Genomic DNA, 16,891 nt, shown 5'->3' on the forward strand with positions numbered 1-16,891 from the left:
AACACTAGTTTAAAGAATGGGTCAAATTTATAGTAAAGAAGAATGATAGTAATATTACTAGTGATACTTCATTTGAAGACTAAGAGGCCTGGTGCACGAAATTTGTGCATGGGAGGGGGGGTCCCTCAGCCTGGCCTGCACCCTCTCCAATCCGGGACCCCTTGGGGGATGTCCGACTGCCTCTCGCAATCCCGGACTACTGGCTCCTAACCGCTTGCCTGCCTGCCTGCCTGATCACCCCTAACCACCTCTGCCTGCCTGCTTGATTTCCCCTAACTGCTCCTTTACTGACTTGATCAACCCCAACTGCTCCCCTGCTGTCCTGATTGCCCCTAACTGCCTCTGCCTCGCTGTGCACCTGGGACCCAGGATTCCCTCCTCCGGATGGCCGCAGGCGCCCAGGACCACGGGGCAGGTGGCTTGTCCCTCTCCCTGCCCATAGGTGCAGGCACAGCTGTTGGGGCCTGGAACCACAGGGCAGGTGGCTTGTCCCTCTCCCAGGCTGCAGCCTGGCTGGTCCCCATTCCTCTGTCGTGAGCTCACTTGTACCTTGCTGGTCCCCATTCCTCTCTCACGAGCTCATTTGTGCCTGGCTGTTCCCCATACCTCTCTCCCCAGTGTTGAGTGTCTGAGCCGTTATGGCGTGATGGCATGAGGGCATGACAACCATTTGCATATTAGCTCTTTATTATATAGGATTGGTCTGCTTGAATGAGGTATTCTGAGTTTGCTAGGATATTTTGAGATTTATTTTTGCTTTTCTGTATTTAATTTTTCCTTTCTGTATTTCTGTCCTGAACATGTAGCTGTCTGCATTCTTTATGGATTTTTTTCTCTCCAAAATTTTTTTCAAATATTTTATTATGAAAAAAATTTAATAAGAAAAGTTTCTTTTGTTACTATTGTACTGTATTTGCATATGTAAAGAGTACTGTTTTTCAAGATATCTATATATTCTTCTATCCATCAATGTAACTAACTTTTGTTTGCCCTTTTAACTGTTTATTTTGAAATAATTATAAATTCACAGGAATTTGCAACCAAAAAAATGTACAGGGCTATTTTGGATATCCTACCGTTCTCCTACTGGTAACATCTTGCATAACTGTAGTACAATGTCAAAACCAGGAAATGAAAGATTTACTCAGATTCACCAGTTTTACATGTATTTATTCTTTTGTGTATGTATGTATGTATATATGCATGTATGTATAAATATAGTTCTATGAGATTGTATCATGTGTAGCTTTGTAAATCACAACCAAGATATTGAACTGTCCCGTTACCACAAGTTTTCCTTGTGCTACACCTTATGCACAGCTTCCTTCTTTATCCCCTCCCTATTAACTCCTACCAACTTATTAACCTGATTTTTATGTTTGTTATTTTGAGAATGAATCATGAAGTATGTAACCTTTTGAGATTGGCTTTCTTTCACTCAGTGTAATGCTCTTAAAATTTTGGATGCATTTCAAAAGAAATAATAAATATCAGCATACATCTTCCTAATTACATCAGCATATATAGTATTAATGAGAGTTTAATATTTAAGTTTTTAAAAAAAAATATATATTTATTTCAGAGTGTAAGGGAGAGGGAGAAAGAGATAGAAACATCATTGATCAGCTGCCTCCTGCATGCCCCCTACTGGGCATTGAGCCTGAAACCCAGGCATGTGCCCTTGACCAGAATCGAACCCGGGACCTTTCAGTCCGCAGGCTGATGCTCTATCCACTGAGCCAAACCAGCTAGGGCTAAGTTTGTTTTTGAGGCCCAGTTTACATATAATGCAATGCCAAATGTTAATGTCTTTAGAGAGTTTTAATCGAAGGAAAGAGTAGCTTTTTATGAGGACGTAAGTTATACTGTACTTGAATGTATCTGTATAATTCTACTCATTAATATTATACAAATTCAAGTATATTTGAAATTATTTGGTACCACCAAAATATTGATAGCAATTATGCTATTCTTTAGTAATACAGAAAAAAATTAGGCATCTCTTAGCTTCAAACTTAAAATGGATCACTATGAAGCTTATTTAGTAAGAAACTTATGCTAATGTGATGGTAAATGATAAAAGATTTGCTACCTGAAGGATGAGCAGTAAAACCCTTGTGCTCTGGAAAGGAACTTTTTTGCTTTTCTTATAAATTCTTTTAAATCATGTTTTGGACCCCACAGTACAGTTTAGAACCACCTAGTTGTTATTAAAGTTTTAGGCTTTCTGTTTTATTTTACATGGTTTTACTTATGTAGATAACTTAAAACTAATTTTAAGTATGCTTTTTTTCCTTCAAGGAGATGAAGACTTATCTAAATCAGTGCCTGTCACAGTGGATGATGATGATGATGATGACAATGATCCTGAGAATAGGTATGGTTCTATCTGTAAGGACATTAAAAAGATTATAACACACCCTATGAGTGGGCACAAACAGCAACAACGGAACCTCAAGCTGGTTGTAAAAACGAGGAGTGCATTAGAAAGACTCTGCTCACAGTCTTTCCTCAAGTTTGAAAGAAAGGCCAGAAAATAGGCTAAAACTTAGAAACTTTAAGAGAAAGTAAATGTAAATATTGACACACATAGGGTATGTTATAAATATGTGTAGCACTGTCAATTTTATATTTTTATGTAAACTGCTAATTTTTGAGAATATTTTAATTTTTACAGATTATTTTATTGATGAAAGTGAATTATATCAAACTGGTGACAACTCCTTAATATTTGATTTTTAAAAAATCCTCAAGTGAGGGTATTTTTTCCATTGATTTTTAAAAAGAGTAGAAGGGAGGGATGGAGGGAGAGATAGAGAGAGAGAGGGGGGGGGAGAGAGAGATAGAGAGAGAGAGAAACATCAATGTGAAAGAGACTCATTGATTTGTTGCCTTCTGTGCACGCCCTTACGAGGAGCCTGGGATCCAACCTGCAACCCAGGTACCTGCCCTTGATCTGGAATCGAACTCTTGACCCTTTGCCTGCGCACCACTGAGCCACACTGGTTAGGGCTGAGTATTGTTTTTAATTGCTATCCATTATGGTAGTCCTATTTATTAAAATCTGTTCAAAGTAAAAAAAAGGGGACATTACTCAGGTATTTAAGATTAAGGAATTGCTTTCAAAATTAGTATTAATTTACAGAGTGTCCAGACTGATACAGATTTTAATTATTTTTCAAATAAAATAGAAATAGTATGATACTTTTAATTTAATAAGACTTAAACAATAAGTGTAAATGTGAACAGTATAGCCTGTACAGATATTATTAACTAAGGGATGGCTGGGAGAAGAGAAACATACAAAGGCACGCTCATATACCAGCAATGGAGAATAAAAAAAAAATATTAAAGAATATAACCGTAATGTTTTTCATGGCTTTTAAACCTTTCCCTGCTCTATAGTATACCCCACATTCATAATCTTCAGCCAAGTGTGGTGAAGTGGATGGAATTTTGAAGTAATAGGAATAAGAATATCTGACTTCTAATTTTTATAACAACTGTCTCTGTAATCTTGGTCAAGTGACTTAACTACTCTTTGCCAAAATTTTCTGATCTCTAAAATGAAAGTGTTGGATGAAGTTTTCTCTGATTAATTCTAAGTCCCTAAAATCTGGTAGACTTGATGGGTTTTATTAAAGAACACTATATTAACCATCCATTTATTCCTAATAGTAAGCTCTAATGTTAAGAAAACATGAAAACATATATGTATTTTTTTGTGTCATAATTTTCTAAGGATAGCTGTTATTCTAGCTCTGTTTTATATCTTGCTGATGATGATACGTTTTTCTGTTTCAAAGATCAGCATTCTCCTAATTAGCAGGAAAACATTTTTATTAAGGTAAATGAACAGTTTTATTTTGCACTTTGAATAGAGTTTCATCATGTATACAAAGACAGATGCTGCTTTGCTACTTATTATTTTTTTGTTAATCCTCAACCAAGGATATCTTTCCAATGATTTTTAGGGAGAGTAGAAGAGAGAGGAAAAGACAGAAACATCAATGTGAGAGAAACACATCAATTGGTTGCCTTCTGCACATGCCCTGACCAGGGCCCGGGCCGGGGAGGAGCCTGCAACCAAGATATGTGCCCTTGACTGGAATCGAACCTGGGACCTTTTGGTCCGCAGGCAGACACTCTTATCCACTGAGCCAAACCAGCTAGGGCTATTTTTTATTATATATCCAATTATTTTATGGGATAGGTGTGGGGTCCAGAATGGGATGGTAAGGACATATGTTTTATTCATCAAGGATTTATGTAATACATGATCACAGAGAGATTATGAAATCATTTAAAATGTATTATTTTAAAATTCTTTAATTCCTTTTCACTTATTTATGCTATTTTTCTACAAAACATGAGGCCTCAAATATTATTGAAAGGCTAAGAATGTTTAAAACATGCTATATTATAATTTTAATTTGAGTGATGAACCTTAATTTCATATCTAACCACCAATTGAGAGTATCATTAAGGTATGATAATTTTTTATTTGTGTTAGAGCTTGTCAAAATATAAACATAATTTTCATCTTTTAAGTACTTTATTACATCTGTCTGTAACTGGCAAGTATTTTATTGAAGGTGTATATAATTCCATCTTATGTTTGTAGTTAAAAAATACAACCCTTTTGAGTATTTTGAGAAGAATTCAATTTTGTCTTGAGCATGTTTTTCATTATACTCAATTTAATATACACATACCCAGCGATTTTCCAACTGTGTGCTGTGGCATATTGGTGTGCTGCAAGAATTTTTAAAACATGCAATACCTGACTAAGTCAGGAGTATTGACCTCTTTTCCCTTTGATTGTCAAATAAAAAAAAATGACACCAGCCAACAGAACAATAGCCTTCCAGTGTAAATGAATCAGAATCATACCTATTTTTTGTCAGATATGCAAAAAATATAACATACTTTTTGGTGTTGCAGAAATTTAGTAATTATAATAAGTTTCTTAAAAATATTTTTATTGATTTCAGAGAGGAAGGGAGAGGGAGAGATATAAACATCAATGATAAGAAAGAATCATTGGTTGACTGCCTCCATCAGAGGGAGAGATATAAACATCAATGATGAGAAAGAATCATTGGTTGGCATGTCCCACACTGGGGATTGATCTTGCAACCTGGACATGTGCCCTGACCAGGAATTGAACGGTGACCTCCTGTTTCATAGGTTGATGCTCAACCACTGAGCCATGCAGGCCAGGCAGAAATTTAGTAATCAGATGTGTGCCATGAGATGAAAAGGTTGAAAATCACTGATATATACCATTAATAACTTGTCTCATATATGAAAGAGGTATCTATTACTCATGGATTATCTAATGATGGGAATTCAAATACCTTTTTGAACTATTTGTTTAGGTGGTGTGGTTGAGCATATTTGAATATGAATTAGGCAGCTTTTAGAAATTTGTAGATCATGATTAAGTCTTAGAATTTATTTTTACTAATTTTACATTTTGGAATCAGGATGTATTTTGGTAGATAGCATGTTGTACTTGTGTGTAAATTTGTGCACAGTTGTATAATTATATAGAAATTATGTATATATTTTATGATTGCTTTTTAGCAGTATTGTAATACATTTTCAGCGTTGATTTTATGGAGAATTAAGTAGTGTATTAAGGCAAATGCTTAACTAATTGAATGCAATAAATTTCTATAAAACTTTTTTCTTTAAAAAAATTCTTTTAAATTGATTTCAGAGAGGAAGGGAAAGGGAGAGAGAGATAGAAACATCAATGATAAGAGAGAGTCATTGATCAGCTGCCTTCTGCATGCCCCGCATTGGGGATTGAGCCCACAACGTGGGCAAGTGCCCTGACCTGGAATCAAACTGTAATCTACTGGTTCGTAGGTTGATGCTCAACCATTGAGCCCAGCTGGCCAGGCTGTAAAACTTTTTCTTTATTCAAGCTTTTGATTTTAATTATAATGCATCTTTTTATGACACTTGAAAGAATTTGCTAGAATTGAGATAATGCAGGCTAGTTTATAGCCAAAGATATTTTAATATTTCTGAAATTGAGGAAGTAAATACTTTATAATTCCCAAAACATTTACTTTATATAACATATACTTATATATAACTTATGTACTTATATATTTGTGTGAAAGTTTTACAACAGATTTCACTCTTATTTTTCTTCTCTATTTTAAAGCAGTGATAGCTTTTGAGGTCAATATAAAAGACTTAGCCGTGCCCTGAATATGTTAGTGGGTATGAATAAATAAGTTTCTATTTAGCCTACAATTAGATGGCATCATTCAGATTTGATAGCTCTAACTTGTAAATAATTTCTGTATAATTGCATATATTTAATAAACGAAAAAATATTATAGATTGGCAGTTTAACTTTACTTTATATATATATATATGTATATATATATTTAAGTATATTTTGTTGATTTTTTTACAGGGAGGAATGGAGAGGGATAGAGTTAGAAACATCGATGAGAGAGAAACATTAATCAGCTGCCCCCCTGCACACTCCCTACTAGGGATGTGCCCGCAACCAAGGTACATGCCCCTGACCAGAACCGAACCTGGGACCCTTGAGTCCGCAGGCTGACGCTATATCCACTGAGCAAAACTGGTCAGGGATCATTACTTTTTTGGTAGAGCCTTTAAAAAATATAAGTAGTAGACTACCTTTATCTTTTGAATTTTCTGTAACTGAGAATTTTACTTTATATTTAAGCTTTATGTACTTTTTGAAAGGGAGAATAATAATACCAGTTTGTCAGATGATTTAACTTATACATGTAATGTTACAGTCAGTTATTTGAATGTACCATATTCGTTTTTATTTTTAAATTTTTATTGATTTCAGAGAAGAAGGGATTGGGAGAGAGCTAGAAACATCAATGATGAGAATCATTGATTGGCTGCTTCCTACACGTCCCCTACTGGGGATTGAGCCTACAACCCACGCATGTGCTCTGACGAGGAATTGAACTTGACCTCCTGCTTCATAGGTTGACGTTCATTCACTGAGTCACACTGGCCCGGCAAATGTACAATTATTTTAATGTTGTCTTCTGAATCCCTTTTAATTGTGTTTTAAATTGGTTCTTTCATTGGAAAGACATTTATTCACATAATTTTTTATTATTGTTACAGGTCTACAGTTAGCCTGGCATTGAAAATGCATTATGATTCCTTAATGTTTTAAATTTTAATAGAAATATTTTGACCAAAAAAATTTTAAGAATGTTCTATATTTTACTGTAAATTAGTCCCAGCGATAAGATGGTATTGTGTTCATGTTCAACATTGTTAGTGTTGTGGATCATTAAACCAAACTTTGTCTTTAGAGGTTGCATACTAAAACGATCATTGAAGAATCCATTCCTCCTGTAAAAATAGTTATTTTTGGAATATTCTTAATTTGTATTTTTACACGGTGTGAAGCATATTTAAAACTGAGCTTTTAGGAGAAAAATCATATTGCTAGGTATTTTTCTAAATAAGCATTCTTTTTTTTAACCTGAAGTTTGATTAAAAGCTGAGATTTTTATATGGATATTCTCCCCTGCTACACACATACATATATTTACTTTATAATTGAAAAATGCTCAATTGGGTATAGTAATACTCTATAGTTTTTCTCATAATTTCTCTTTCAGTGTGGTTGGATATTTATTTATTTATTTATTTATTTATTAATCCTCACTTGAGGATATTTTTCCATTGATTTTTAGAGGGTGAAAGGGAGGGGTAGAGACAGAGATAAACATCAATATGAGAGAGACACATCTATTAGTTGCCTCCCGCATGTGCTTTGACCAGGGCCAGGCATGAAGCCTGCAACCCAGATACATGCCCTTGACCTGAATCAAGTGCAGGACCCTTTAGTCTACAAGCCAACACCCTATGATATATGAGATGATACCCAAACAACTGAGCCACACCAGCCAGGGCTCTTTAAATTTTTATAAAAAAATTAAAAATGATCCTACCTAAGAGTATGTTTTTATTTTTACTTATTTATTTTTATTTTTAAAATTTGGAGGAAAGGAGGGACGGAGGGAAGGGAGAGCAAGATAAAGACATCAATGCTAGTTTTTGATGGATTGCCTCCCGACCCGCTCCGACTGTGGATCAAACCCACAACCTAGGTATGTGCCCTTACCAGGAGTTGAACCTGCAACCTTTTTTGTTGTATGTGATGATGCTCCAACCAGGGGAACCACCCAACCAGGGCATCTTAGTCATTTTTATAGAAATGTTCATATCAAGATACTAAGTTTGAATCACAGAGTTTAAAAAAATATTAATACAGATTTTTAAGATGAGTAAATCCATAGTAATTTTATGAAATTTTTATTTTTCCTAAAAAAAAAAATTTTTTTTTTTAGGACCAAAGGATATTTATTGCTAAGCCCAGAGTTAGCAGCATCCCTGATGCCCACCTTTCTTTCTCCTCCTGAAGTTAGATATATTGTAGGCTCATCTCTTCTTTTTTTATGATGAAAAACATAATTTTCCATCTTATTTTTCCATTATAGTTCACATTCAGTATTATTCTGTATTAGTTTCAGGTGCACAACATAGTGGGTAGACAATCATATACTTTACAGAGTGGTCCTCTTAATATTTTAAATACCCCCACTGGCCCATACATAGCTATTACAATATTGTTTTTCCCCTCTATTGACCTCTTTCAGGCCACACCCATCCCCCAGCACATGCCCTCAACCCCTGGTGACTGTATCCATTGGTAATGATTATATGCATGCATACAAGTCCTTTGGTTGATCTCTTACCCCACTCCCCATTCCTATGCCTTCCCTCTGAGGTTTGAGAGTTTCGATGCTTCTCTGTCTCTGGATCTATTTTTGTTCATCGGTTTATGTTGTTCACTATATTCCACAAATAAGTGAGATCTTGCGGTATTTATCTTTCTCTGATTGGCTTATTTCACTTAGCCTAATGCTCTCATGCTGTTGCAAATGGTAAGAGTTCCTTCTTTTTTACAGCATAATATGTGTAGATGTACCACAGTTTTTTAATCCACTCATCTGCTGTTTGGGCACTTAGGCTGTTTCCAAATCTTAGCTATTGTAAATTGTGCTCTGTGAACATAGGGGTGCATATATCCTTTCTGATTGGTATTTCTGATTTCTTGGGATATTTTCCTAGAAGTGGGATCACTGGGTCAAATTGGAGTTCCATTTTTAGTTTTTTGAGGAAACTCCATACTGTTCTCCACAGTGGCTGCACCAGTCTGCATTCTCACCAGTCAGCATTCCCACCAGCAGTGCATGAGGGTTCCCTTTTCTCCACATCCTTGCCAGCACTTGTCTTTTGATGATTTGTTGATGATAGTTCTGACAGGTGTGATATGGTACCTCATTGTTGTTTTGATTTGCATTTCTCGGATGATTAGTGACTATGAGCATGTTTTCATATGTCTCTTGGCTTTCCGTATGTCCTCTTTTGGAAAGTGTCTATTTAGGTCCTTTGCCCATTTTTTGATTGGATTGTTTATATTCCTTTTGTTAAGTTGAATGAGTTCCCTGTAAATTTTGGAGATTATACCCTTATTAGAGATAATATGGGCAAATATGTTATCCCATGCAGTGGGCTTTCTTGTTGTTTTGTTGATGGTTTCTTTGCTGTGCAGAAGATTTTTATTTTGATGTAGTCCCATTTGTTTATTTTGTACTTAATTTCTATTGCCGTAGCAGCTGTATCGGTAAAGATACTGCTACGATAAATGTCTGATATTTCGCTTCCTGTGGTTTGCTCTAAGTTTTTTATGGTTCCCCATCTTACATTTAAGTCCTTTATCCATTTTGAGTTTATTTTTGTGTATGGTGTAAGTTGGTGGTCTAGTTTTATTTTTTTGAATGTATCTGTGCAATTTTCCCAACACTATTTGTTGAAGAGACTGTCTTGACTACATTGTATGCTCTTGTCTCCTTTGTCAAATATTAACCCTTTGCACTCGCTTGCTTTTTTCTCGATTCCTTTATTCTACTCGGGATTTAATTTTTAAATACCCCAGATTTTATAAAGCGTGGCACTAGAATAAAAAACTGGAGTTTCTTTTCATACAAACTTATTTATTTGGATTTTTTGTATTTCAAATTATTGATACATTCAAAGAGTAATTTGCACTCGACATCCGAGTGAAAAAGGTTAATTGAGCATAGTGGTTTGGGTCGATATCTGGGTTCTCTATTCTATTCCATTGGTCTATATGTCTGTTCTTGTGCCAGTACCAGGCAGTTTTGAGAACAGTGGCTTTGTAATACAGCTTGATATCTGGTATTGATATCCCACCTATGTTGCTTTTCTTTCTCAGGATTGCTGCAGCTATTCGAGGTCTTCTTTTATTCTAGATGAATTTTTGGAGAGTTCGTTCTAGGTCTGTGAAATAGGCCGTTGGTAGTTTAATGGGGAGTGCATTGAATCTATAGATTGCTTTGGGTAATATGGAAATTTTAATGATGTTGATTCTACCAATCCATGAATAAGGTATGCTCTTCCATCTATTTATGTCTTCCTCTATCTCTTTTTTCAATGTCCTGTAGTTTTCTGAGCAGAGGTCTTTTACCTCCTTAGTTAAGTTTATTCCTAGGTATCTTAGTTTTTTTGGTGCCATGGTAAGTGGGATTGTTTTCTTAGTCTCTCTTTCTATAAGTTCACTGTCGGTGTATAGAAATGCCATAGATTTCTTGGTGTTAATTTTGTTTCCTGCTACATTATCAAATTCATTTATTAAGTCTAATAATTTTTTAAATGAATTTTCTATAGCAGTAATTCTTTTTTTTTAATGTATTTTATTGATTTTTTACAGAGAGGAAGGGAGAGGGATAGAGAGCTAGAAACATCGATGAGAGAGAAACATCGATCAGCTGCCTCCTGCACACTCCCCACTGGGTATGTGCCCACAACCAAGGTACATGCCCTTGACCGGAATCGAACCTGGGACCCTTGAGTCCACAGGCCGACGCTCTATCCACTGAGCCAAACCGGTTAGGGCTAGTCTAATAATTTTTTGATGGAGTCTTTAGGGTTTTCTATGTACAGTATCATGTCATCTGCGAATAATAACAATTTTAATTCTTTTCAAATTTGGATTCCCTTTGTTTTTCTTGTCTGATTGCTGTGGCTAGCACTTCCAGTACTATGTTGAACAGGAGTGGTGAAAGCGGGCATCTCTGTCTTGTTTCTGTTCTTCATGGAAATGGTTTTAGTTTTTGCCCATTGAGTATGATGTTGGCTGTAGGTTTGTCATATAAGGCTTTTATTATGTTGAGGTATGATCCCTCTATTCCCATTTTGCTGAGCGTTTTTATCAGAAAAGGGTGTTGGATTTTGTCAAATGCCTTTTCTGCATCAATTGATGTGATTATGTGATTTTGTTTCTCACTTTGTTTATGTGATGTGTCACATTTATTGATTTGAGGATATTGTACCACCAGCCTTGCTTTCCTGGAATAAATCCCACTTGGTCTTGGTGTATGATCTTTCTAATGTAATGCTGGATCGATTTGGCTAGAATTTTGTTGAGGATTTTAGCATCTATATTCATCAGGGATATTGGCTTGTAATTCTCTTTCTTTGTGGTGTTTTTTTTTAATTTTAATTTTTTAAATTTATTTTTAAAAATTTCTTTATTGATTAAGGTATCACATATTTGTCCTCATACCCCCATTCCCATCCCACACCCCTCCCCACACATGCCCCCACCCCCCTGTTGTCCTTAACCGCTGGTTAGGCTCATATGCTTGCACACAAGTCCTTTGGTTGATCTCTCTCCTTTTACCCCCACCCTCCCCTACTCTCCCTCTGAAGCCCGATAGTCTGATCCATGCCTCCTTGTTTGTGGGTCTGTTCTTGTTCATCCGTCTATGTTGTTCATTATTTCCCCTAGATGAGTGAGATCATGTGTTATTAGAAATACACTTATAAGAACCGAAAATGAGACAAGCAATAATGGTTATGGTGACAGGCAAATGAATCAGTCTGTAGTGAGTTTCTTTCTGGGCCAACAGTTCTTTTGAGATCCAATTTAAATGTCCAACAGTTCCTTATGTGTACATGTCAGCACTGACATTACAGTTCTGGATGGTGGACAAATGGTGGTAATGCAGGTCCGACTCTTTGGTTTGGTCCTGGGCAACCTGCAGTGACGCACAGCTGCTAAGTGCTAGTATGGGAAGGCCACATCTGCGTCTTCCATCTCTGGACTGCTTCTCTTCTGTCTTCATGGCTGGAATGTTTTTATCTTCTTTGTTTTTATCTGGTTTTGGGATTAGGGTAATGCTGGCTTCATAGAAAGAGATTGGAAGTGTGCCTTCCTCTTGAATTTTTTGGAATAGTCTGAGAAGGATTGGTTTTAGTTCTTCTTTGAATGTTCGGTAAAACTCCCCTGTGAAGCCATCTGGTCCACGGCTTTTGTTTGCTGGAAGCATTTTGATTACTGTTTCAATTTCATCATTAGTTATTGGTATATTCAGGTTTTTTGAATCTTCCTGATTGAGTTTTGGAAGCTTGTATTTTTCTAGGAATGTGTCCATTTTGTCGAGGTTGTCCAGATTGTTGGAGTAGAGTTCTTCATAGTATTTTTTTTATAATCCTTTGTATATCTGTGGGGTCAGTTGTTACATCACCTCTTTCATTTCTAATTTTGTTTATTTGGGCCCTCTCTCTTTCTTGGTGAGGCTGGCTCGAGGTTCATCAATCTTGTTTATACTTTCAAGGAACCAACTCTTGGTTTCATTGATCTTATGTATTTTTTTGTGTGTGTGTGTCTATGTTATTTATTTTTGCTCTGACCTTTATTATCTCCTTCCTTCTGGTTACTGTGGGCTTTTCTTATTGCTCTCTTTCTAGTTCTTTAAGTTGCAAGGTTAGATAATTTATTACCATTTTTTCTTGTTTTTTGAGGTAGGTCTGTAGAGCTATGAACTTCCCTCTCTGGACTGCTTTCATTGTGTCCCACAGCTTTTGGATTGTTGTGTTTTCATTGTCATTTGTTTCCAGGATGCTTTTAATTTCTTGTTTGATCTCTTTGGTAACCTAATCATTGTTTAAAATCATGCTATTTAGCCTCCAAGTGTTTGATTTTTTAAAATTGTTTTCATTGTAGTTGATTTCTAGTTTTATGCCATTGTGACCTGAGAAGATGCTTGTTATGATTTCTATTCTCTTGAATTTGAAGAGACTTTGCCTGTGTCCTAATATTTGGTCTATCTTTCAAAATGTTCCGTGTGCACTGGAGAAGAATATATATTCTGTAGCTTTGGAGTGACATGTTCTGAAGATGACAATTAAGTCCATCTGATCTAGTGAGTCATTTAGGATTGCTGTTCCTTTGCTGATTTTTTGTTTAGAGGGTTTGTCCAGTGGTGTTAGTGGGGTACTAAAGTCCCCTATTATGACTGTATTGCTATCGATCTCTCCTTTGATATCTTCCAGAAGTTGTTTTATGGCCTTTACTTTGAGGTCTATTTTGTCAGATATAAGTATTGCAACCCCAGCTTTTTTCTCATTTCCATTTGCCTCAAAACTTTTTTATCCATCCCTTCGCTATCAATCTCTGTGAATCCTTTGTTCTGTGGTACCTCTCTTTCAGACAGCATATATGTGGGTCATGTTTTCCTAGCCATTCAGCTATCCTATGTCTTTTGATTGGAGCATTTAATCCATTTACGTTTAATGTTATTATTGATATGTACTTGTTTGTCATCATTTTTATTCTTAATGTTTTTGTTCCTTCTTGCCTTTCTGTATCTTTTTTTTACAGCAGTCCCTTTAGCATTTCTTGCATTGCTGGGTTGGTGGTAATAAACTCTCTTAGTCCTTTTTTGTCTGTGAAGCTCCTGATTCCACCTTCAATTTTGAATGTTAGTCCTGCTGGGTGTAGTATTCTTGGATTTAGTCCCTTGGTTTGCATCACTTTGTATATTTCATTCTATTCCCTTCTGGCCTGTTGTGTTTCTGTTGATAAATCCGTTGATATTCTAATGGGAGATCCCTTGTAGGTAACTTTCTGTCTCTCTCTCTGGCAGCCTTTAAGATTCTTACTTTGTCCTTGATATTTGTCAATTTAATTATGACGTGTCTTGGTGTTGGTCTTTTTGGGTGCATCATGTTTGGGATTCTTTGTGCTACTTAGACTTGTGTGGTTTTTTCTTGCCATTTTCAGAAAAGTTTTCTGTCATTATTTCTTCAAACAGGCTTTCTATTCCTTGCTCAGTTTCCTCTCCTTCTTGCACCCCTATTATGCGGATTTTTTTTTTTTCGTTTTGCATTGTCTTAAAGCTCCCTTAGGCTCTCCTCTTGCTTTTTAAGTTTTCTTTCCAGTTGTTGCTGTGTTTGTGTGTTTTTTCCTACCTTGTCTTCTAATTCGCTGATGTGTTCCTCTGCCTCTTCTAGTCTACTGTTTAAGCCTTCCATTGTGTTCTTTATTGCAGCTATGTCATTCTTCATTTCCTCTTGTTTCATTTTCTTTCTTTTTTTAAAAAATATATTTTATTGATTTTTTTACAGGGAGGAAGGGAGAGGGATAGAGAGTTAGAAACATTGATGAGAGAGAAACATTGATTAGCTGCCTCCTGCACGCCCCCTAGTGGGGATGTGCCCGCAACCAAGGTACATGCCCTTGACTGGAATTGAACCTGGGACCTTTCAGTCCACAGGCCGATGCTCTATCCACTGAGCCAAACCATTTAGGGCTTGGATTATTTTCATGGTGGTGACATTCTCATTCAACTCCTTATAATTGTCAGTGAATTGTGTGTATTTGTCATCCAGCTGTTTGATCATTGTTATAACCATTACTCTGAATTCTTTCTCTGACATGTTGCTTGCCTACATTTCATTCAATTCCCTTTCTGGTGAGTCCTTTTCTTTTTTTTATGGGGATTTTTTTTTTATCTCCCCATTTTTTGCTGTAACATTTTAATTATTTCTGTTTCTTAGATCCAACTGCTTCACTACCCAGGTTCTTTTGGGGGTGGTACTAGAGGTGCGATCTCTCAGGATGTCCTGGGCTTGGTGATCTAGTGGAGCTCCCTACTTGAGCCATTTGGGTTCTCATGATGTAGTTGAATCTTGAATGTTAGTTTCTTATTCGTGGATGAATTCTTGTTTCGGGTTGGCAATGTGACTCTCCCCCAGCTTTGTTGTGCACGCTGTTTTGGATGTGATTGTGGTTCCGGCTCTTATGGCAAAGGTTGTTTGAGGTCTCACTGGGATGTGCTCACTGTGGGTTCCCAGAATCTACAGTTTAGGAGGAAGGAGTCCCGGGGTCTGAGGCTCAGGTACTGTGATGTTGGCCAGTGTGATCTGACTCCTGCTGTGTTAGTGTTGCTCTGCAACTTTCTGCGAGGGGCACTGAGCCCATGACAGTGGGGGGGCGGGTGTCTCCTAGTCTCTGGTTGAGGCAGTGGTACTCTGGCCAAAGTGATTTCCCTCTCTGAATAATGAGGGTGTTCAGGTTCCTGTGGCTGGGGATGTGGGAATATCAAGGTCTGTGGCTGAAATAATGGGACCTTGTCCAGGGAGACAAGTCCTCAGTAATTCACCAAGCTGTCCAGAGGTAGGCAGCCAGGAGAGGGATGTCGTGGATCCTACTGAGGGAGCTGTGCGCCCCTGGTTGGAGAGACACATGCCCAGTGGCAGCACACAGATGAGGCCAGGCGCTTTCTGCTGGGGATGTGATATCGTGGTGCCCACACACTGGATCAGAGCAATTGTGGTGTGCCACCAGCCCCGTGGAGGGAAAAGTCCGGGTTTCTGCTTCAGGGGATGTGCGCCCTTGGTTGGATATCCATGCCCAAAGGCTGCTTACAGAGGCGCCCAGGAGCCGTCTGCTGGGCCAGTGGGCTCAGGAGTCCCTTGTGCCAGAGCAGCACTCCTACAGGGACTGGATGCCAGCGGGCAGGGTTGTGCCTTGTGGCAGTTCCGAGAAGCACTTGGGTGCCGCTTGCCAGGGCAGTGGGCTCAGGGTGCTTCCACACTGGATCTGTGCGACTGCAGTGACCAGAGGTCAGCAGCTGAGGAGTGGGAAGTCCGAGTTTGTGCTGCGAGGCCTTGAGCCTTTGGTTGGATACAAGTGCGCCTAGTGGCAGCTCACCGAGGCACCCAGGAGTTGCCTGCTCGGGCAGTGTCCTCAGGGGGCCTGTGTGCTGAAACCATGCAACGCGGTGTCTGACGTCTGTGGGTAGGCAACCAGGAAGGGGGAAGTCCAAATTTCCACTGCCGGGGCCTTGCGCCCTTGTTTGGATATGAGCATGCTAAGCTGGGGCTCAATGAGACACCCAGGAGCTGCCTATTGGGGCAGCAAGCTCAGTAGGCCTGTGTGCTGGAAAGGCACAACTGCGGTGTCCAGAGGTCAGCGGCCAGGGAGGGGGATGTCCCAATTTTTGCTTCCTTGTGCCCTTGGTTGAAATCGCGTGTGCCCAGCGGTGGATCCCAGGGGCATCCAGGAGCCGTCTGTCGGGGTGGTGGTGCTCAGGGGGCCTGAGCTCTGGAAAGACGTGATTATGGTGTCCTGAGGTTGGCAGCTGTGGGGTGGGAAGACTCAGTTTTTGCTGCCGAGGCCTTGTGCCCTTGTGTGGATTTGTGCGCTCCCAGCTGTGGCTCACTGAGGCACCTGGAAGCCGTTTGCCAGGGTGGCAAACTCAGCGTGGCCCTTGCATTGAAGCTGCGTGACCGAGGTGTCTATGGGCAGGCAGCCAGAATGGGGGAAAGTCCAAATTAGTATTACTGGTGCTGTGCACCCTTGTTTGTATATAAGTGCGCTCTGCAATGGCTCACAGAGGCACCCAAGAGCCGCCTTTGGGGCGGTGGTCTCAGGAGGCCTGCGCGCTGAAAAAGCACGTCTGTGGTATCTGGAGGTCAGCAGCTT

General features: G+C 38.4%; 1 protein-coding gene across 1 annotated transcript in view; it reads left to right on the forward strand.

The window, feature by feature from the left end:
- The window catches only part of ATRX (ATRX chromatin remodeler), a 291,152-nt gene that overhangs the window by 85,714 nt on the left and 188,547 nt on the right, over window positions 1-16,891 (forward strand). Inside the window, exon 10 of the mRNA XM_028137791.2 lies at window positions 2,302-2,377. Within this exon, the coding sequence (XP_027993592.2) occupies window positions 2,302-2,377 (76 nt within the window). The remainder of the gene's footprint in view (window positions 1-2,301; window positions 2,378-16,891) is intronic.

Source organism: Eptesicus fuscus, chromosome 1 (assembly GCF_027574615.1).
Source record: "Eptesicus fuscus isolate TK198812 chromosome 1, DD_ASM_mEF_20220401, whole genome shotgun sequence".
NCBI classification, from domain to species: domain Eukaryota; kingdom Metazoa; phylum Chordata; class Mammalia; order Chiroptera; family Vespertilionidae; genus Eptesicus; species Eptesicus fuscus.